Source organism: Gambusia affinis, linkage group LG04 (assembly GCF_019740435.1).
Source record: "Gambusia affinis linkage group LG04, SWU_Gaff_1.0, whole genome shotgun sequence".
NCBI lineage: Eukaryota > Metazoa > Chordata > Actinopteri > Cyprinodontiformes > Poeciliidae > Gambusia > Gambusia affinis.
In genome coordinates, this window is record NC_057871.1 from 22,796,934 (window position 1) to 22,819,797 (window position 22,864).

Consider the following 22,864-nt stretch of genomic DNA (forward strand, 5'->3'; position numbering starts at 1 on the left):
ACACACACACACACACACACACATACACACACACACACACAAAAAATCATACTAAGCAGTTAAAATAATAAATCTGGGCGCATTTATTTGTTTTGAAGGCGCTCACCTGTAATGTGCTGCTCATGTCACACACTAGCGCACGATGCTCAGGTACGGAGGTCCAGACGTGGCAGCCAGAAAGGACAAACTCCGTCTTACAGCTCCATCCACCTTTAAACACTTGATGTGTTCAAACGTTGAAACTGGATGAAGCTTCAGTGGAAGAACCAAATGCAGATCCAGTTTTTACCTCTCTGGCGTTACGACTTCCCACTGCAAAACCGCTGCTGACCTGCAGGTGGCAGTATGACCAGATCCCATCCACGCACTGAGGCAAGGTCCCCTCCATGATGATCCGGTCAGCCGGGACGTCCTGAACCAGTGCCATTGTTGAGTTTTATGCGCCATAGGGATATGTTTCTGATTTGAGAAACTCAGGAAGGAAGTGACTCACGGCATGCTGAATGAGAGGGCGGGGCTCAGAGGACTCTGTGCGTTTCCTCCTCAAATGTTTCAGCAGATGAGAGCAGTTTACAGAGAGGACTCAGATTACCCAGGATGTCTGCAACACGCTCTGTTAAAAATCAGTGGGTCAAAAAATTCAGAACACAGAGAATCTGATTGGTTCAGTTGGAAAGCGTGAAGTCAAAGGAGACGAAAGCTGAAGTTTCCACAAGATGAAAATTATTTTAGAACTTCTCCAAATCGTCTGCTTTGCTCTTGAATCTGTTACCGCATGGTTTTTCTTCCCTCGTTGACAAGTGGACAGTGCATAGCAGGATAACGAAGCATGACTTCCTCCTGCACGATTTTACAAAATACAAAACCTCCTGAGAACCATACTGAAGACAGAGCCAGCTTATTGAGCTTTATTTCAGTTTGAGTCGACGGCGTCGTAAGAGGCACAAAAATACAGACGATCTGCAGCTTTCAGCGAAGGGAGCGCATCAAAACGGGCATACATATTTCAAAGATGTGCTTGATACGTTATCGTCACTGCTTGCCTTAATATTTACGTTTCCTTTTAAACATATTGAGTTTATGTTTATGGCATGAAATGTGCTCTATAAGTAAAATTAAAATAGCTCCATGCCTTTGAAGTCGACTCCAAAGGCATGACAGGACTCAACGTTCCCCCACAAGGTCTGAGGTTTCACACATTTTTTACAAGAAATATCTTTAAAAATCAAATCAAAAAATGTATATATTTTATCTACTCGCTATCTAATAAGTTAGATAGTGTATTATCATTTTCATGCATTTTCAAGGGTGGCTTTAAGGTCACTTGCAATGTCTCTTTAAACATGCTTCTGTTCTGATAAAAAAAAATAAAAAATTTTTGAAAATAAAAAGATGAGACGCCATTTTCCCCCCAATCATTTAACCTGAAACTGGTCAGCGGTTGATGGATACGAGCAAAGAAAAATGAGTCACATGAAACCGATCCGCCTCATGAGTTCAGGATCTCAGAGTGTTAAAGGCCAACGAAACTGGATCCACACAGAGGAGTCGCATGTCACACAGCAGAACCTCATGACCAGCCGACCTCCGTGAAAACCTAACTCAGATTCTGATTAACAGTCACGGAAGAGGAGGACGCACTTTGAATCATAATAGCGAGAATTGCAATTAAACTTTTTCCAGTTTGTCTTCGCTTAGTGAATAATTACACATCGAAATCTTTAGTCGTGTGGTTTGTACACTTAAAGTAACTTTACCACCTGGTAGAGAAGGGATAACTCGTATTCAGACCTGTTTATTTTTCTTTTACTACGACAGACACGGTTGGCGCAAAAAGGGACGAGCCAAGTCTTAATTAGGAACGTGAACATCTGTGAATCACAGCTCTAAAGAAGACAGAGCTTCGCTGCTGGGCGATGCACGGCTTCAGATGAGAAGACTGAAAGCAGATATTGTGTTATTCAGCTTCACTTCTCCTAAACAGACGCATGCCAACCGACCACAGTGCAATCCTGACACCAGGACGCTTGAGTGCGCCTCCCATTTGCCATTCTCCAGTTCCCAGCTTCCCCCTCGCCGCTTCATTCTGTCAAGCTAAACTGTCTTCATACCTTGTCAGAACAGCCATGAGTGACCGAGCCTCCTCTTCTTCTTCTTCGTCGCCCCTGCCCGGATCAGAGGCAGACGCTGTTTTCCCCTCACCGCTTGCGTCTGCAGAATGTTGCGAGGAACACCAGGAGTACCTGTCCTTGTTCTGTCTGGATGACTTGGAGCCCTTATGTAAACACTGTGCAGCTGACAGCCACACAGTCCACAGGGTGTACCCATCAGCGGAGGCCGCGATCGACTGCAAGGTAGGAATCTGGAATTTGGTGCTGCTTGCACGTTTTACCTTGACCTTTGATACTCTAAGTTGTATGTTTACGAGAAAGCATTGTGCATCTTTTAGGAATAGAAACAAGGTGTTGACATAGAGTTGGAAGTTTAAATAGTCAGAAACATTTAAACATTCAGGGTTCCCACCCCAATCAGGATGATACTAGCCTGGTAGAAACCAGATCCTTGTTCTAGGCTTTGCTTCATACAGTTGGTCTGGACTCTCCGCTGTTGAGAAATGATTTCTTTCTGGAGGCGTGGACAGGGTTGAGGTGTTGAATTTTACCCAATCGCTGGTTTGTGCATGACGTATGACGCTATGAAGCTGATCGGAACTTGCCTGCGCCGCAAATAGCTATCTTCCAATGCGAAGAGAGAAGTGCCGAGCCGAACGGAGACGGCTGTCAATGCAAACTAAATGTTTGAAAGTGTGGCCAACACGGTCTGAAAAGCTTGGTTCACTTCCTCTGCTGTCATTGCTAAAACTACAGGCCGGCTACAATTGTAAAACTGCATAGAGAATCGTCATCATCGTTTACAAACTTCTCCTTCCGTTCGCTGATTGGCCCAGTAAAAATTCTGTTAGAGAAATCCACTTCAGTGGGAGGAAGCTCAGACAGAGCAGTGAAGTGAGATTTGAATCGTGCTGAATTGCCAGGGAAAGCAACGGCCAGGCTTACGGTGACCAGATTTGGGTTTCTGAAAAGGAGGACACTTTTTTTGTTGGGGGGGGGGGGGGGAGGGAGTACTTCATAACCCCCCCTTACATGAGAATGCCAGACAGTCTTATTCAATAAATTAAGATATGATGTGTCTTTAATATAGCAAATAATAAAGACACAAAACCTTTATTGGGTCTGGTCGGGGCAGTTAACTCTTTAACCCTGAAATAAATATATAAATAACATTTATATATATACAGTATATACATATATGTGTATGTATATAAATATATTTATTTATATTCATATAAATAAATCTATAAATATATGTGTTATATATGCATATATATATATATTTGTATATATATATATATTTGCATATATATGCATATATATATACGTGTATATGGATGCACACATCTGAATCAGTATTTGGCGTTAAAGTATTCTGTTTGTTGTGGACTCGTATCATTTCAATCGCTGCACATGGGAATGATTTCCTGTGGCGTTCGGTTCTTCACTGAATGAGCTCCTGTGATTGGGTAGCACAGACACAGAGGGCTTCAAACAGTGGCGGCTCTCACTCGACTCCGGCCCTGGGCAAGCCAAAAAGATTCTGGGACTAAAATGCGGTGCAGTGCTGCATAAAGAAAATGTCTGGCAATTCCTCTCTGCAAGCAGGGCATGCTTCCTCACACTGGGGAAAAGGTGACACGGCAATTTGCTCTGATTGTGTACATGAGGAAGTTTAGATGACAAGCTATTTTCTTGCTGATTCATTGCATGCTCTTGTGTCCTAGTTGAAGCCTAACTATACTGTTAATTGATATTTATACCTCAGAAAACCAAAAAGTAAATTGCTATTAGTAAAAATTACTAGAAAATGATTTTTTTGGTGTTTTTTTTAATTAATCTTTAGATTAGGCTGCTGAAATAAAAGATGAGTTCATTTTATGGGTTTTTCTTCCCCCGACATGACATTAACTGTGACTGGCTCTGCATTTATTCTAGACTATGTTTCCAATGTCAATCTTCATCTTATACCTTTACTTTGACAATATCCCAAAAGTAAAAAAAAAAACATATATATATATATATATATAAAAAAAAAATTCCCTTCTCACCCACCGCGGGTGGTGATTCTTCTTCCTCTTAGCTCGGGTCCTCTACCAGAGGCCTGGGAGCTTGAGGGTTCTGCGCAGTATCTTGGCTGTGCCTAGGACTGCACATTTCTGGACTGAGATGTCTGATGTTGTTCCTGGGATCTGTTGTAGCCACTGTTCCAGTTTGGGGGTGACTGCCCCGAGGGTCCCGATGACCACAGGCACCACTGTGGTCTTCACCTTCCAGGCCCTCTCCAGTTCCTCCCTTAGGCCCTGGTATTTCTCTAGTTTCTCATGCTCCTTTTTCCTGATGTTGCAGTCACTTGGTTTTGCCACATCCACCACAACGGCTTTCCTCTGTTGTTTATCCACCACGACTATGTCTGGTTGGTTCGCCCTCACCATTTTGTCTGTCTGGATCTGGAAGTCCCACAGGATCTTAGCTCGGTCATTCTCCACTACCTTCGGGGGTGTTTCCCACTTTGATCTTGGGGGTTCCAGTCCATATTCTGCACAGATGTTTCTGTACACTATGCCTGCCACTTGGTTGTGTCGTTCCATGTATTCTTTCCCTGCCAGTATCTTGCACCCTGCTGTTATGTGTTGGACTGTCTCAGGGGCCTCCTTGCACAACCTACACCTTGGGTCTTGTCTGGTGTGGTAGATCTGGGCCTCAATTGCTCTGGTGTTTAGGGCCTGTTCCTGGGCGGCCATGATGAGGGCCTCTGTGCTGTCCTTCAGTCCAGCTTTTTCCAGCCACTCATATATGTATATATATATATACATATATATATGTATATATATATATGTATATGTATATGTATATATTTATATATATTAAATTAAAATGGAAACAGACCTGACTTTTCCCTAGAAAGCAATAAAAACAGATCACAAAGTGTTGAGAAACAGAGCAGCTGGCATGAATTGACTTTTCCCCTCATGGACACCAGCTGACTCATAATGTCTGAGCACTGGTATCCCTCTTCACAGCAGCCATGATGCCAGAAAGCCAAATCAAATATTCGCAAAAGTCGTCTAGAATTGCCAGAAGCGCAGAGTCTTACATGATCTGCCTGCGCCCCCGCCCCATCTCGAGGCCCTCTCCAAGTGTTGTGTACTTTTTTCCTCCGCCTGCTTCCTGAAGCCACATCCGGCAGATGTGTAAACAAGGAGGATTCTTTACAGGCCTCCATAAAGTTTCTGGTAAATATGCATTTTCTCTTCCAAACAGATGCTGCCTTGTTTAGACTTAACATGGTTCTGACTTATTAAGAGAGAATCTTCACAAATTATGCTTACCCTGTAATCTAAGAGGTCGTCTTTCCTAAAAATTTGGCTCCACGAGGATTTCATCACCATCTTATCATCGTTTCATCTTTGAGCGTTTCTCTGGGATCCACTGTAAATAACCAGAAATTTTATTTTTAGATGATTTAGTGCTGAGTGCCAGTGTGAGGGAGGTTTTTAATAGTTGCTAAAGTCGTTACTTTTAATACTTTTGGGTCTTCTTGACTTTCAATCTTCATTGGAAATTTTATTAGCATGTTCTTTTGTCTGCGGTTTGGTTGGCCAAACATTTTAGAGACGTTTTCCCGCCTGCAGAGTATCAACATCAGTTTAAAAGCTGAATGAATTGAGCCATAATACACTTTCATCAACGTGTCTTGTAAAAAAAAAAAATCCCAGACTTTTCATTAAAGACTGCTAATAAAATTCATATTAAATTACCTGAGAAGCTTTAACCTTCGGATTTTGGATTGTTTTAGCAAAAGACGTAATGTAGCCTGACACGTAGATTTCTTTGGATTCTGTTCCCGTTTTAGTACATTCATTCACAAATAGTTTAAATAATCACTCTACTCTGAAATCATATTTTATAGCACATGTTTTTAAAAGGTTTACAGCACAACTTCTTAAAGTTTAGTCTCTGATCTGGATCTGGTAATTCATCTGTCCATCCACATCCAGTCTGCACCTTATTTTTAGGGCTGGATCAACCGAGACTCAGCCAACAGGTTAAGTCTGATGTAACACTAATGAGTCATAATTGTGTCATTTAAAACAAAATAATGAGTTTATGAAGCACAACAGCTGATCTTTCTGTAAGATTTGTCCACATTTTCTTGTCTGGAAAATGTTATCAATGAGTCCTATTAAAACCAAAAGGAGCTAATACCAGCTTAGCACAGTGAATTGTTGCTGTATGTGGTGAGCCAGACATTGTTTTGTATTGCTATAAAATTTATATATATATATATATATATATATATATATATATATATAATATATATATATTTTTTTTATATATATATCTGTGTGGGTGTGTGTGTGTGTAGATTTTTTTGCTTTAAAATGTTAGATTTTTTAAATAAAGTAATCAAATGCAAAGTCAGAAATTGAATTTGAGTTATTTCCTAAACAAGTTAATTGTATGTATTCTGCTCCTTAAAGCCTGGTTTTAAAGTTATTCTCCCTCCCAACACTAGGAGGAGCTTAAAACATCACTAACCAAATTAGACGTGAAGATTAAAAACTTCGAGGACGTAATGCAGGCCTGCAGAACGGCATCCAAGTGCAACCAGGTAAAAAAAATATAAATAAAAAAATAAGTGCAACCAGGTGCCTCTAACAACAGTCACAAATATAAAACAACAACATATTTCTTCACCCATCTGCGTGTGTAAATGAGCTTTACTTTTTAAATCTTCTTCAAGGCTGATTCCCACCTCACAGAGGAGATCGTGAAGGAAGAATTTGAGAAACTTCATCGATTTTTGAGAGAGGAGGAATCAGCCAGACTTCATGCGCTGATGGAGGAGAGGGAGGAGAAGAGCAGGAAGGCTGCAGCGAAGATGAACCGACTGAACGAGGAGATAACATCCCTGGAGGACAAGATCCGGCTGACTGAACGGGAGCTCCATGCCGGGGGAGAAGGATCCGATTACTTACAGGTCACATCATCAAATTTATTATTATTTTTTAACAGTTAAAAAATTAAAAAGGAATTTCTCTCAAATCAATTATTTTTCACAGGAATACCAAGATACAATGAGTAGGTATGAGGATTTATCATAATTTCTTGATCCATATAAAGCAAAAAAAAAAAAAAAAAATCACAATCATCTGATTTTCTGCCCATGTTTACTCACTGTAGCACTGGGTGTGCTAGCGCCAAGCCAGAGAGGATTCACACGCCATTACTCAACGTGGCAAAACACTTAGGCAACCTCCGATACGCCGTTTGGGAGAAGATGAAACAAATCGCCCCCTATAGTTAGTGTCCTCCCACGCATGCGCATGCGCTTTCTCTACGGTCAGCTCTGTTTTCCCGCCTTGATGTCCGTTAAACACCCGACGTCTATCCAGCTCCGGTGACTCTGGATCCCAGAACAGCAGGCCGGGCTGTGAGGGCGTCGCCTTCAGAGCTGAGCCGTTTCCATGGCACCGCTGGACCCTGGTGGAGCGCAGAGCGGCCCATAAATGAGGCGGAGTCTGAACACCTCCACCCTCATTCCGGCACCCTGGCAAGAGAGGGCTTTAGCTCCGGGGTGCACTGCTGGGACGTGGAGGTATCTACAAACTGTCCCCATGGAAACCCCGAGTGAAGCCCAGCGATTCTCCAGACAAAACCAAATTTGATGTTGTCAAATGTTTGTGCAGCAAAAATGTTCGTTTGTGCCGCTATCATTTTAAAGATATCGAGAAATGTTCCCAGAGGTCATGAAAGATCAACCAGCACCCCCCTCTACTTTCTTCAGATCAGATAAAATTGGTGCCAATCAACTCGACTGGTTTGTGCCGCAAAAGGTTTTGTTTGTGCTGCTTTGTCTTTGAAGGTATGAATGAAATTTTACAAGTCATTTTGATTTTTTAAAAGGTCGGAAGGCTGGTTGACCTTTTAACCTTTCAACTTTCATTGATATCTTCAAAGCCAAAGCAGCACAAACACAGTCGAGTCGATTGACACCGAATTGGTCTGCTCTGAAGAAGGTGGGTGAGCTGGGTGACCTTTGACCTCTGGAAACTTTTCTTAAGATCTTTAAAATGGTAGCGGCACAAATGAAAGTTTTTGCTGCACAAGCGTTTGACACCAGTTTCGTCTGACTTGGAGAAAGCTTCACTCAGGTACATGTACAATCTCACATTTTCACCACGAGGCATCTGGTCACCTTCCTAAAATAATGCCTTAAAAGCGTTTGCTAAAAAAAAAAAAAAAAATCCCTTTTGGCAAAAGAATGACTCGGGTGATAATTGTGGGTTTCTGTACTTCATTTGAACAGTTGTTGTGTTGCATGTTTACCTTTTTGAACAGCTTCTAATTTATCAGTAGTTTTTAACAGTTTTCCTTTCGACATTGGATGATTTTTCACTCTTTCTCTGTTGACTTCTTTCACCACAACCACATGTTGTGCAGGATGTTTAAAGACAACAAATGCAAACCCAGATAAGGCATCCGCAGCAAGTTAACAATATTTAAATATCATGTCTTTAAAAAAAAAACTAACAGATATACCAACATGGAACCCCTGAGAGGCGCATCATCTTTTTTTGGTTTTTCAAGGTAATTTCTCTCATTGATGAGATGGTTTCTCTGATTGTCCAAAGATCCATGAGAAAAAAAATGGATGGACATAAAAGCTACATTAGAAAAGAAGAGAAAAAAAAGCATAGATTATACAAAATGAAACCAGAAAAGAAGAGAACATTAAAACACGGTTAACAAAAGGTCAAAAATGTCGTTAAAAATTAAAATCTGTCAGAATTTGACAATTATTTGGTGTTGCAGATATGAGCCGGCTTTGTTGAGCTTTAATGTTTTGACTAAACATGCAGTGTTTTTACACGCACGGTTCATGCACTCAGCAGGAAGGAGAGTGAGTGTCGAATAAATTCATGGGTGTTCGGAAAAAATTGTTTTTGTTGGAACATAATTGATCTGTAGCAGCTGCCCTGATGGCAGGAGCTGGAACAGGTTTCATCTTGTTTTAGAAAAACATCTTTGATAATATTTTCCCCCGCGCATCCTGTGTTGCCGTTCACCTCATGGCAACTCCATTCTGATAACTTCCTTTTCCCGATTTTATCACAAGCTGGAGAAGCTTTGTGGTGCAGCTGGAATATTAAGCCGTCAGGAGGACATCTATAGAAACCGATTAACAGATTCTGAGGGGAGTTAGCTAGTTTTAAAAACTTAAATGACGTATTTTGTATGCAACTTTTAATGTGTTGCTAGAACCGAAGAGGTAACTGTAACTCTCAGAATGCAACACTCCACTGCTCCTGTCTTGACATTTGCTAAAATGAGATAGGACGTCCCTGCGGTCCTCAGATCTCCATCTGGTGTTCGAAAGCAGAATAAACATTTCACTGCCAGGTTCTGAACCACACTGTTAGGTGAAATTTTGCAAACGATGCAAACTTTGCTAACCCTAAAATAAACTGTATTTATTTTAGGGTTTTGATGGGAATACAGCCATGGCTGCGAAGTGCAAAGAGCAGGGGGTTCAGCATACGACCCTGCGGCACTCCTGCCCCCAAGCTGGAGCACATTTTACCGACTGAGAAAGTCCAGAACATAAAAACTTGGTACTAATAAGTGAAGTGTTAACCAGGAGAACATTTAGATGATCTCGAGTGCAGCAAGAAATAACGATCCTTTCCAAAACATTTTAGGTTAAAGGTGTATCTCTCGTCGCTCAGGTTGGGGACACCGACAGATGGACAGTGGGTGTAGCCGCTCTGTCGGCGCTGAAAACCACCACATGTGAAGCATCTCCAGAAGCCGGACTCTGGTGCGTCAGGCTCGAGGATGGAGAGTACCAAGCTCTCACGACTCCCACTCAAACCCTCGACGTCGGCGGCTCACGCCACCTCAACAGAGTCCGAGTAAAACTGGACCTTGACGGAGGGACGGTGACATTCGTGGATGCCGACACGGACGCGCCTCTTTTTACCTTCACGCATTGCTTCTCGGGAGCAGTCTGTCCTTACTTTGAGTCGTCATCTGCGGGTGGAGGTGTTGCAGTGTTGGAACAGAGGGTGAAGATCAGCGTGGACCCGGAGGATCGGCCCGCAAGAGGCCACTCTCCCACGGAGAAACGTACTGCGGCAAAGACGGCGAGAGAGACGGACAGGAAGTCGGTCGAATTATGTTGTGCGAAAAGGGAGGAACCGGGAAAAGCTGAAGGAAAGGAGAAGACGCCAAACACCAGAAATATTAAGAAGCAGAGCAGAAAGAGCAGGTTTAACGTGAGCTACCATGTTTCACTGAACAAAGCCCTGAGCGACACCGGCTAGTTTAACAATAGCTTATTAACAACGGAGAACAAACATGTAGTTTTATACCTTTAATCTAGTTTATCAGAACAAGAATCCAGAGAAACACCTACTAGTTTATAAATTATGGAGTACTTTTTGTTTTTATTTTATTTTGTTTGCATTTCCTCTAATTCATGTAAAGCACTTTGAATTGCCTTGTTGCTGAAAATGTGCAGTAGAAATAAAATTTTCCTTATCATGGAAACTTCAAATAAGTGCAAACAGTGTGACAAAGAAAAAAAAGAGTTAAGACAAATGTAATAAAAAAGTTAATTTAAGATCAGGTGATCATGTTTTACGTTGTGCAAATATAATTAGTTTTTTTGTTCTGCAGTAAAACTACCAAATGAAATGTGGCGGATGAATTGCTTTTTCCCGTCCATCCAACAATATGTTACGTATTTTTACTGTTGCAAAATTCTATTTTTACACAAAAAAATTAAAACTTAGTCCATGTTTTCTACTTTATAGTAAATTACAAGTACAACATACTGTCTGGTTAATTGTGTTTAGATGTTTCAATGGCTACTGCAACTGGAGTTTTGCTTTCGGAAGTTAAGCTTTATAGTGTATGTATGGTTTTATCCTACAGAGTATCTTGTGTTTGTTTGTGTCTTCTGTCTAGAGATTTTTAGTTGATGTATTTTAAGACTTCTAGATACAAAATGCAAGAAGTTTCTCAAACATTTTATGTACATTTATTTGAAAAATCAACAAGGTTTCCATCGTACAGTGGAGTTTTCTAAAAAAAAATAAAAAAAATATTTAAAAACAATAGTAATAAAATATCCACTAGACTCTACAGGTGTCCTTTTGTCTCAGAGAGAAACTTTGCCCTCAACGATGGCTTCACACAGTTCATCATTAACGGCCTCGTAGCGTCCAGCCCGGCTGTTCAGAAAATAGATCTCCTCCCCCGTGTGCTGTGGCTTAAAGCTTTCCTTCTGCAGACGAGTTTTTTGAATTTTAAATGTACCTGGGAGGAAAAAAAAAAGTTTTTCAGCTCTTTTCAAAGCATGTTTGAGTCCTTGGATCGCGGCCTCACCTGTAGTGTCCACAGATGGCATGAGTCGCAGGAAGACGGGTCGCGCGTAGGAGGGAAGGTGTTTTTGCACGGCCCTCAAAAACTCATCAAGGTCCAAACCGGCTCCTGTGTGAGCGATGGCTGCCATGCCGGCTTTGCCCTCCACGCCTGCACAAACGCAGGAGGCTCTTGAGTTTTCAGGTTTGGGTTCGTTTGTAGGTGTGTGTGTGTGTTGTGTGTGTTTTCCCATCTCATCCATACCTGGAACAGGCACTCCGTAGACGGCTACATCAGTGTGTCCCAGCAAGCCGCTGAGGACCCCCTCCACCTCTGTGGTGGAAACGTTCTCCCCCTTCCAGCGGAACGTGTCCCCGCTGCGGTCCCTGAAATACATGTAGCCGTATTCATCCATCACCAGCACGTCGCCTGATGGACAAAAAAACACAAACATGGAAAAAACTTTTCATCCGTGAAGTAGAAATCGAAGATAATTATCCTCCTGAAATAACAAAGTAAAAGTGGGTGGATCGACCCAAAAATATCGATACCAAGTCGATTTCAGTATCGGATCGATGCCATCGATACTTTAGTTTCAGATTCCATCCTGAAATTTTATTTTATTTTTGTATTGGCTTCTTAGCTCTTCCTCAAAAAAGATTTTGTTTCACTTTGCTCTCAAATTGTGTTTTTTTTTCCCCCCACTTTATTTAGGAAATATTTACACAAACCATGTTAATAAGTTCTTAAAGTATTTTGTAGATATCTGTAAACCTCGTCCAGATTCTGTCCAAGTTTTCAGCAAAAATAATTGAAAGGTCAGAAAGTTTGATTATATATAAAACTTGAATAAAAAGAATCGTCGTCAGTATTGATATCATACATTCGGACACTGTATTTGGTTGGTGTTGGATCGTATTTTATTGTCAGACTCAACAATTTCGAAAAGCCCAACTTTTGATTTCAGTACATTCACTGTCATATAATGATAGCAGGGGATGATGGGAGTTTGCTCAGCTTTGCTGCAGACTCCAGCTGGAACCCTGAGTTTTGGTTAACTGGGTCTAAAAATAAGCTTTTCAGCTCCAAACACCACAGGTGGGTTTGGACATGGAACAAAGGATGAGATTTGGGAAAGCACATCATGTCCACCAGCAAGTACTGGTTAGGTACTTGCTGCGGGTCTGTGTTTCTATTTTTATTTTTTATTCCAAAAGCCTTAGAGGTAAATGGTTCACGATTGGATCTTCCACTACAACAATGAGCCAATCAGAAAACAGCGACAAGACGACACCAAGCACTCTTGACAAACTAAGAAGCAGAATTAAATACTTAGATTTTTCTAGATTGTTCAGTGTCAGATTTTGTTTCTGTTGTATTTTTATTTCCTTCCTTTCAACCTGGCACTGCAGCAGCGCCTCTTGCGACAAACTACAAGCTTTCATTTCTTTGTTAGAAGGTTTTCCAAATCTTAAGGTGGGGAAAAGAAAAACACCATGAGAGAATCTATTATTAAACATGTACTGTTCTTCCAGTCACAGGGAGCTGAAGGCTGCCTTATCTTGACCAGCAACCGGAGAACACAGACGAATTGTTCTCGTGTCATTTTTATACTTTACGCCTCCGCGCGTGTCGCTGCGACGTCTCCCGCAGCTTTCCTACACTGAGAGCCTTTGTTTGAACGCGGCAAGGCTGGAAACCAGACCCCCAGACGTGACATCATCGTTATTCAGAGACCGACACGCGGACCGCATGCAACATGCCTGAGACGTAAGCAGAGTCTCCCATCTGGAACACATGGTGAGCTATTTTCTGATTGGTCGAGTCCTGATCGGCGTAGCCGTCGAACCGCCTGAGCGGATCCTTGTCGCTGATGCGGCCCACTAGCATACCGGGCTCCCCTGCAGAGGCAAAGGCAGATGTGCGCATTGGCAACCTGTTTGATATCTTTTTCTTTTTTTAGTTTAGGTGTGTGCGAGAGAGAGAGTTGTGTTACCAGGCAGACAAGGTATGCAGAGTCCCTGCGAATCCCTGAGCAGCTCTTTCTCATCCTCTTTCACCTTGACCAGTCGGACGGGGTAAAGGTTGGGCAGGATCCGGCTACTGAAACCACAAGCTCCCACCTGGACGGGTGAGATGGGACGCGTCTGAATTGGGTCGGGTTAGTCCTCTTATTATAGTCTAACTGGAGGAGTAGATCGTTTAACTTGTTGAGGAAATAAAGACAGGTAAGGAGAACGCAGAAGTTATTCAGACTGCAACAAGATTCTTTCAACAGCCGCGTATCCAACAACGTCGATGTTCCTCTAATGTTAAAAAAACAACACAATTTCTCTACAGAAGTGTTTCCATCAAATAAGGACCACAAGGAAGAAGTTTGTTCATGTGAAATTCACCGGTTTCAAAACCGCCTCGTTCTAATTTTTAGTGTTTTGAATTTTTTTTTTTTTTATTATTATTTTTTTTTTAGAAATTGCTGCGTTTCCATTAAGCTAATTTATTGTGAGAATCCAAGTTTGTGCCACTGCTCACATCCCGGATGGTTTGAACTTGACTCACGCTGCCTCACAGCGCCTCTCATGAAGGCTGCAGCCTCAGCCACCCGTCTGCCCAGGACTTATGTTGTTCTTTTGTCTAATGTTGCTCTTTGGATGGGTTGTACTGAAACAAATTTGACCGTGCTTCTTTCTGTACGATGACAATAAAGGCTGATTCTGATTCAAGAAGTGACCAGGTGGATGTTAAACAAAACAAATTACTGAAATGAAGGTCTAAAAACAAAAGCAGTAAAAAGAATTAAAACAATAAGTCCAAATTAGGTTCGAGCCTATATTTAAAGTTAATAGTCTGGTTGGGTTGTGAGGCCTGAACTAAACTCTCAGCACTGCCATAAAAACCCACCTTTCCATCTATGTTGATCAGGCTGCAGTTGCACTCGGTCGCGCCGTAGAACTCGCCGACTCTTTGGATCTTGAATCTCTGGACGAACTCCTCCCACACAGAGGGACGGAGGCCGTTGCCGATGGCAACTCTGACCCGGTGATGGGCTTCGGACGGGCGGACAGGCTGAGCCAACAGGTAGCGGCAGATCTCACCGATGTACTGGATCACCTGGGTTTTTGGACAGATTACACAGCAGATTTGTTTACAGACGAGCCTGAAGGAAATTGATGGTTCGGCTCGCGGCAGCGCTGTGAGCTCACAGTGCAGTCGTGTTTAACGCAGTCGTCCCAGAAGCGACTGGCTGAGAACTTCCTCCGGATTACGACTGTCAAGCCAAAGAGCAAACATTGCCCCACGCCCATGATGGTCCCTGTGCAGACAAACAACACATACAGTAAAAACAACCCAGGAGCTTATTTTCTAATGCTTTGTTTTTCCTCACACTTAAATATTTCAGATCATGAAAAACGTTTAATACTTGTCACGAACCACAGGTATTGTCAGAAAGGTGTTGAAAAACTGCTTTATTCTTTTGAGTGCATTTTAATATATTCCTCTTAGTTCTTTGTCAGATTGTGGATCCTGTGAGTCTTGGGCTGCGATCACACAGCAGATCCAGATGCTCAGTTCTGACTTTTTGCTAAAATTCTATTTATTTATTTATTTAATTCTTTTTTTTTTTTTTTTTTTTTTTTTTGCGTGGCCATTCTCACTAATAATTAAATGTGGCCGCAATCAGCATGCTGTAAAAGTTGGATGAGATGCGACCCGGTCGTTCTGCTTGAGAAACAACTGGATTCATTTCCAGCTTAGTCCCACATGTACAAGTGGCACTGATGTTTTTTTGTTTTATTTTTTTTTGGGGGGGGGGAACTGGAGGAACGAGAGTGAAATTATCAAAATTGAGAAGTTCAGCTTGTCGTGAAAAAGTCGGATATGGCCAAAAAGAAAAAAAAAAAAATCTGATTCGCCTGCTGTGTGCACTTAGCGTTAGTTTTGCTCCTGGGTGTTAATTAGCTTCTCTCCCTCGGTTTCCCTGCCTTCCCCTTCCTACAGCTGCTCCCCGTCTTCTCTGATTAGTTCATCTGGTCCTGAATTTCCACCGCTCTGCCTCAGTAGTTACTGGCTCTTCACTGTTTCCTTGCTGGATTCCTACATTTCCCTGCCCGTCTTCCATGTCTGGTTTTCCCTGCATTTCCTCTGTAATGTCACTATTTTCCATTGTTACGGGACTTTATTCAACAACAGCATAGCTCTGCACTGGAGTCCTTTCAAACCTTAAAAAATAAATAAATAAAGACATTATCCGTAAATAGAGAAAAGTTTTCCAGCAGTGAAGTGAGAGCATCAACTCATCCAAAAGGCCATGAAACAACCAAGGAAAACATCTAAAGTGTCGCACGTCTCAGACTCCTCAGTGTTCAAGATTTAGCAAAAATAAACAGAACTGGGCAAAAGTGGCAGCCGAGAGCAGAAAGAACAAAAGGGTCGTCTCACGTTTGCCAAAAATCATCTTTGTCATCCTCAAGACTTTTGGAAAAATATATTATAGACTGAGACAAAAGCTGCCTTGGGGAGAAATACATTTTACAACAACAGGCTGGGGTTTGGAAAGATTTTTTTGTTCCTCTAATACACGAAATAAGAAATAAAACAGGTTCACGGCAGATTTTTCTAAAAAGGTGCGTTGTTCAGTAAAAACAGGGCCTACCTGCGGAGTGATAGAGAGGGAGGCAGTTGTAGAAGACGTCATCGGGACGCAAGCCAAACGCATGAAAACCGAAGGCAGCGATGCGGAAATAGCTGCCAAGCCAAGTGGAAGAAGAGACAATCAGCATTTGTTACTCTGAGTACGTTTGGTCACGTCACGGCGGCTTCAATCGGATTTCATTCACCGCTGAAGAAAGCATTCCCTAAGCATGATGGCGCCACTCCCTTGTTTGAACATGGGGATGGTGTTTTCAGGGTGCTGTGATATTTATTTATGTGGAGCAGACAAAAGTAAAAGAAAGAAAACAAAGGATTCAATTAAAATTGAAACACACCATCATGCCCAAGTGACATGCAATTTTATATTATCTGTTTGACAAGGAGCAGATAGAAACTACAAGATCTTATGGATTCCTGCCCCTTTTACGCTCAACAACTTATAAACAATTAAATCTCCAAACAACAGAAAAACTGAAATCATTTCCACCTGGCAGGACATTTAAATCTCACATTCTCATCTTTAAATGTACAGTCACTTCAACATTTTTTATATCATCAGCGGCATTCATGGACTCTGAAACACTCATCTTATGCAACATATCTCCTTTTTAAACAGTTTTTTTAAGCTGGTTTATATTTGTACCTTTTCTGAACTCTTCATTCGATCCATTCCATACATCTACTCCACACACCGATAGACAAAAGCTCTTTCTGGTTGTTGGGTGATGTGTAGTGTTACGTTTTTCTCCCCTTACGTTTTATTTTACATCTTGAATTTAAAAAAAATACTAATTTTGGTTTCATCTGAGCAGAAAACGTCTCCACGTGTTCAGCTCAGCTCCTAAAAGATGCTTTGCAAATTCGAAATATAAAAACTCATGACTTCAGCTTTGTAGATCAAGAAAATCTTCCACCTGAGCTGAGCAACTCTGCAGCTCCCTCAGAGTTACCACTGGTGAACTATTTGCCACCAGCAAACTGGTTTCCTTGTGTCATGCAGTCTGTGCATGAAAGACCCTCTGTGTGTTTTGCAATCTTGAGTGGGTCATAGGTCGCCTGTACGTTAACATTTTTTGTCTGAGTTAATCATTTCAGCCGTTTCTAAAAACGCGACAGACATGAAGGCGACAGCTGTTCATATTGGTTCATCGCTGATTTATCTCCAGCAGTGCTTCAGTAAACTGTTGTTATTGTTAAATGTGAAGGCTTTTATTTTGTAGAGTATCTAAAGGACTCGTTTTGAAATGTCATCAACGCGCTCAGTTAAGGCTGGTTTAGTTGTGCAAGTGGCTCTTTGGACCTTTTACAAATAATAAAGATCCAACTAATATTTTGAAATATGCAAATAATAAATGCATGTTTTTAGTATTAATTCCTCTTTTCTCATTGAATAATAGCACTGAATTTCACAACAGAAGATGATATATATATATATATAAAACTTTTTCTTTAGGGTAGGATAAAAAATAGGATATACTACTTTAAAAGAAACTGTAATTCAAAAGTCCTTCAGCAGATATTTACCTTTTTAATTATTAGTTCATGTAACATTTGTGGCTCTAAACAAGTTTTACTTGACAGGACTGAGGGTGAAAATGGCTCCCTGTACTGTGAAGGCTGCAGACTATTAGTCATATAGTCTGCAGCCTATATGCATATAGTCTGCATGTGCATATATATATATATATATATATATATATATGAATTTGTGCTAATTCATCAAATTGAATGAAATAAACTCACCGGCTGTGCACAACTACCGCCGCCTTCGGCATCCCAGTTGTTCCAGACGTGTAGATGTAGAAAAGTCTGTCTGCAAGCCAGCAGAAACCCAATGTGCAGAGACGTTAAAAAGCTTCCTAGTGATTTCGGTGTCTGTTGTCACGTTCAGCAGAGCTTTTACTTGTATGACACGCTCTCAGATTCCCCCATTAGCAGCAGACATGTTTCTTTCTCCCCTGACAGGCCGAGCAAGCAAAGACACGAAGTGCAACTCAGGAATGCGATACTACGACCAAGACAGAAACAGAACTGAATAGTTGGGATGCTGCTAGTCTGGAGTTATTTAAATGCAACTTTGAGTGACATTTAAAGTGTTACAGCATCGCACAGGAGACTGGCGGTGGAAGTTTGCATGCGCGTTTTTGTGTTGTCTGCGTGTCAATACGGGTTAAATCTCAAGAGAAAGAGCGCAACCTGGCAGGCAAAGACCTGCAGAGAAAATGTGTTGCAATCAATGTATTTTTAAAAACATGATAAATAACTTTGCAGCCACACACACGCGCATAAAGCAAGCTGCAGAGTGTTACCATTGAAGCCTTTCCTCAGCTTGTAATACGGCGGGTGTGTGGGCGAGCAGGTCAGCAGGGCTTCGAGTCTCGGAGCTTGGAAGCTGCGGCGCTGCTCCTCATCCTCCTCATCCTCCTCATCGCCAGTGCAGAACAGAGTCGTGCCGGGCTGCAGAGATCCTGACACCTCCGACACCGCTGAAAGAAAAACGGAGCGCGGAGAGGACAACGCTTTTCCTCAAGAGGTTGCTCTCGCAAAAAAAGCAAAAAAAAAACAATGTATGGCTTGCATTTCGGATGAAATCGTCTGCAATCGGTTCGTTTTGACACGGGTGCATCTCAGTGAAGAGTTTATGTATTTTGATAACATTAAACTAATATATAGTGTGGGTTAATTATGAATGGTGAAGCGTTTCAGTTGTTTGGATATGTTAATTTTTGGTGATTTTGGCTAAAAACCAGCCAAAACCACAGGAATAAACCCTGTGTGAGTCTACTGAGGCACATTTTAGAGCCAAATTAATGACCTTTCTGATCATATTCTAATTCAATAAGATGTAGCCGTTAATCAGCATCTTCCAGCATTAAGCTCCCGTCCTGCTGAAAACAGATATCTAAGATGCTCTCTGTCTGCAGACACAAAACCTCCTTCCTTCATTAAATCAGACTGAGACGTTTCTATTTCTGGTTGGTTCAATAATCAAAAGGATTCCTGAAAGAACAAAGACAGCCAGAATATATTAGATATTTTTTTATTGCTTTTTTTTTTTAAATAAAGACGCTAACATACACTTCTTAAGTATTTACTAGAATTGCCTTTTAAACAATGCGACTGGATCACTTTAGCTTGCAGGAATCTTGGACCGGTCCTCCTGACAGAACTGAGTGAAGTTTGTAGTTGGCCTTTCTCTCTCTCTCTCTCTCACACACACACACACACACACACACCTTTTCAGCTCAGACTATCGGAGTGAGATCAGGGCTTTGTGAAAACAGGTTTCTTGTCACTTTGTAGCTCATTTAAATCCCAGTTTTAATTTCCTGACGATCTTCTGAAATTTCGCTCCAGTACTTTCACACAACGGTCTTTCTTCATGATATTATCTATGTTTTGTTCCCTGCTCCTTTTGCTGCAAATAAACCACATAGCATGATCCTGCCACCACCATGCCTTATATGTTGGGACGGGTTAGGAGTCATTGTGGCCAAATGTTTCAATTTCAAGATGCGCCTCCACAAAAAAACAAAGGGTCTTTGTCCAACGAGTGCATTTTCAAACTGCATGCTAGTTTTTGGAGTAACGGATTCTTCCTCACTGTGTGGTCCGATATTGGACTCCTTCCACTCTAAGGACACTCTGACCAGCTCTAGCCAACTACTTCACAAAGTCTTTTTGCTTTTGTTTTAAGGTGGATTTCTATATTTTGCTCATTTTCATCTCTGGCTCACTGATTGCATTTGTTTGAACAAACATTTGTGGGACGTTCTGGCATTTGGAAATTATCCCCGTGGCTTCATGGTTCCCAATTCACTTCCTGATACCTTGATTGCTTCTAATGTTTCCATTGAGCCAAAGGAGAGGTGTGTTTGAGGTGTTGCCTCCACCAGGTGTGTGTCCTTTTAACTCAAAATCTGTAAATTAATCAGTTAGAAAGCCTTAAAGTCATTCCCTGGGTTTTTGTAAAAAAAAAAAAAAATTGTAATTTTGTAGTATTTAAACTTGTAACTCTGACAAAAGTAGTGCAAAAAAAATGTCTATAAAATAGTTTTTACAATTTTGGCATTTGGCAAATAGAAAAAAAAATGCTGTAATCCTAACTGACCAAAAGCAAAACATTTAATCTGATTCAGTGTCAGGCAATGAGGCGAAACGTCGTTTTGTGCAGTGAATGCATCTTTGCGTCGGGTGCGTGTCGCTTTGCCTCCCACCTTCAGTCATTTCGGCTCCAAACACCACGGCCCGAGCCCCAGATACTCCAATGCAGTGCAGCAGCGATTCCTGCCGCAGGTTGTGGTTGATGAACGCGGCCTCCACACCCACCATGGCCAGCCCCAGCCACAGGGCGACCACCAACGGATGACTCTCCATGTACAAGGCCACCACGTCCCCCTCAGCCCAGCCCTGGGCCAGAGCCCAGTGAGCCACGGCATTGCATCGCTCCTGCAGGGCTTTGAAACTCCAAACCTGGAGGAAATACGCATGAAATGAGTTTCATTCAGATTTTTTTTTTTTTTTTTGCACCAGTTTTGAAATGTTCTTCCTCACCTCTCCTGTGGCCCCAAAGATCAAGGCGGGTTTGTCTGGATGCTGCAGCACCTTCTGAGCAAACAAGGCAGGGACGGTTCTTTTATTTCGCACGTTTCTGTGCAGGGAAAGTCTTACTTTCACAATAGCAGCCAGACACCTGTTGAAAAAAAGAGGGGGGAAAATGGAGGGAGCGATGAAATGACAGGAGTAAGACGTGCACAACGGAGTACTTGCATACATCAGGTCTCTCTTGATGGTGCATGCAGCAATACGAATGTTCTTCCAGGACGCCATCCAGACCACAAGGACGCCCAGCCCTGCAATCAGGCCGGACAGCCAGGGGACAGAGACGAACCTCAGCGGAGCCAAGAAGACCAAGCTCACAAGGACACAAATCAGCAGCTTCATTGTCTGCAATGATAATAATAATAATAATAAAAAAAACAAGATTCCAAAGGAGTATGATAAAGAAAAATAGGTCAAAAGAAACAGGGAGAGAGAGAGAGAGAGAGAGAGAGAGAGACGATTTATTTACCTGTTCAGGGATTTTATAAAAGGCTCCACTGGGAAGGAGGATCCAGAAGTAATTAATGCACAGGGTGAGCAGCAGCAGCCGCTCAGAGCAGATGTTTCCAGAGCAGCTGTCAGAAATAAAGTGCCTGATAAGCAGCGCATAGCAGAGAGCAAGAGCAGGTTGCAACTCATAGCTCCAGCGTCACGGTGGGGTGTGTTACTCATCTGCCCCGGAGCCAGAACCGAGCTGTGTCTGTACAGGGAACAAGGAGCTTTTTTTTTTTCTCTCTCTCTCTCTCTTTACTTTATGGGTCTTGTCAAAATAATGCCGGGGGCGTGGTGATGGCTTCGAAATACAAAACAAAACAAAACAAAACAAAACAAAACAAAAACATGGTTTAGGAGCAATTTGAGCCATTAAATATTAACTGAAAAAGTGTATTTGAACCTGTATGTATGTTTTTTGTCCAGTTTTGGGATTAAAGCGGAAACCCACGATGATTTAATCTTGTGAAGCTAATTCGTGTTTTTAAAAATGTCTGAACGTAATGGAAAAAACACAAAAGTTTATGTTGTATTACTGTTTATTTATAAATACACAGGACTACACATTATATATAGGCAGTTCAGATAAATAATTAAAAACCTCAAATTTATTAGCCTGACCCATTTCCTTCGTGCGCCATTTCGCTGGATTCCTGCTGTTCAGTCCGAGCTTTCTCCCATTGAAGTGGATTTTTTCGGTAGAATTTTAACCGGACCAATCAGCGAACAAAAGGAGAAGTCGCGTGCGATGTGACGTCATATTTCTGCGCTAATTTTAGAATGGCAGCGAGGAAGTGAAACTTCGGTCCGTGCTGGCCACGCTTCCGTAAATACTGAATTAACATTATTAGCCATTAGCTAAAGAAAGTCATTGGTGATGTTAAACTAGCAAAAATTTTAAGGGATGCGAGTCTTATTATTATTCGTAAGAATGCTGAGCAAAAAAATAAGGCATTAAAACTACAAATGGTTTGTAAAAAGGAAGTAGTGGAAAGAAAGGCAGTGGGAGAAGAAAGAGGAGCAAAAGGGGTAATATCAGGAATCCCTGTTGGAGAAAACATGGAAGAACTGAAGAAAGTAATAAAAGGAGGAGAGATTACAGGTATAAAACGATTGCAGGCTTTTAGAAATGGGGAAAGAATTGACAGTACATCTGTACACCCTTGTGGGGAATGTGGAGAGAAGCCAGTTAAATGTTGTAATTATGGAGGGAATCAGACTGCGGCACATGCAGGATGCATGTTAAGAAAGGAAGCAGCTGAAATTCAAAAAATAAAAACGGATAAGAGAATTACTTATGTTGAAGCAGTGAAAGAGGTGAAGAGTACAAGAAATGATCCAAAAACAAAGCTAGAAGGGAAAAAAAGAGACAGACGATACTCAAAATAATGTCACGTTAGAAAAACTGACTCTATTTCTGGCATGTATCATTAATTGCTCAGAGCAAGCAAGAACTAAAACTGAAAAAATAAAAATTATAGAAAAGGCAGCAACTAAGTTTTTTAGTGTCAAAGATCTGTCATGGGAAACAATTCATGAGGAACTCGGACATGGGGAAGGATCAGCTGAAACTGAGGCTCCACAAAGTGGAACACAATTCTAATACTGCAAAGGAACGCCCCAAATTTTAATAG

The 22,864-nt window shown here is 41.6% G+C and overlaps 2 protein-coding genes across 4 annotated transcripts; one reads left to right on the forward strand and one right to left on the reverse strand.

Moving 5' to 3' along the window:
- Positions 1 to 1,418: 1,418 nt before the first annotated feature.
- On the forward strand, positions 1,419 to 10,459 carry LOC122829723 (E3 ubiquitin-protein ligase TRIM35-like). Its single transcript, XM_044114493.1, has 7 exons — positions 1,419 to 2,354; positions 6,631 to 6,726; positions 6,859 to 7,095; positions 7,178 to 7,200; positions 7,299 to 7,417; positions 7,511 to 7,713; positions 9,845 to 10,459. Exons 1-7 carry the CDS (start codon positions 1,989 to 1,991, stop codon positions 10,439 to 10,441), a joined length of 1,641 nt encoding a protein of 546 aa, XP_043970428.1. The 5' UTR covers positions 1,419 to 1,988; the 3' UTR covers positions 10,442 to 10,459.
- Positions 10,460 to 11,142: 683 nt separating this feature from the next.
- On the reverse strand, positions 11,143 to 21,483 carry LOC122829721 (long-chain fatty acid transport protein 1-like). 3 transcript variants are annotated; one of them, XM_044114491.1, is made up of 14 exons: positions 21,208 to 21,477; positions 20,911 to 21,083; positions 20,691 to 20,829; positions 20,354 to 20,609; positions 18,446 to 18,622; positions 17,880 to 17,949; positions 16,138 to 16,229; positions 14,687 to 14,796; positions 14,385 to 14,594; positions 13,480 to 13,606; positions 13,247 to 13,384; positions 11,748 to 11,912; positions 11,508 to 11,654; positions 11,143 to 11,438 (listed from the first exon to the last, which is right to left on the reverse strand). In XM_044114491.1, the coding sequence occupies exons 2-14, from the start codon at positions 21,078 to 21,080 to the stop codon at positions 11,281 to 11,283; spliced, it is 1,959 nt and encodes a 652-aa protein (XP_043970426.1). In that variant the 5' UTR covers positions 21,081 to 21,083; positions 21,208 to 21,477; the 3' UTR covers positions 11,143 to 11,280. The 3 variants fall into 3 exon arrangements, with proteins under 3 accessions (XP_043970426.1, XP_043970425.1, XP_043970427.1); XM_044114490.1 differs by having other exon boundaries at positions 20,691 to 21,083; positions 21,208 to 21,479; XM_044114492.1 differs by lacking the exon at positions 11,143 to 11,438 and having other exon boundaries at positions 11,539 to 11,654; positions 11,748 to 11,869; positions 20,691 to 21,083; positions 21,208 to 21,483.
- Positions 21,484 to 22,864: the final 1,381 nt, after the last annotated feature.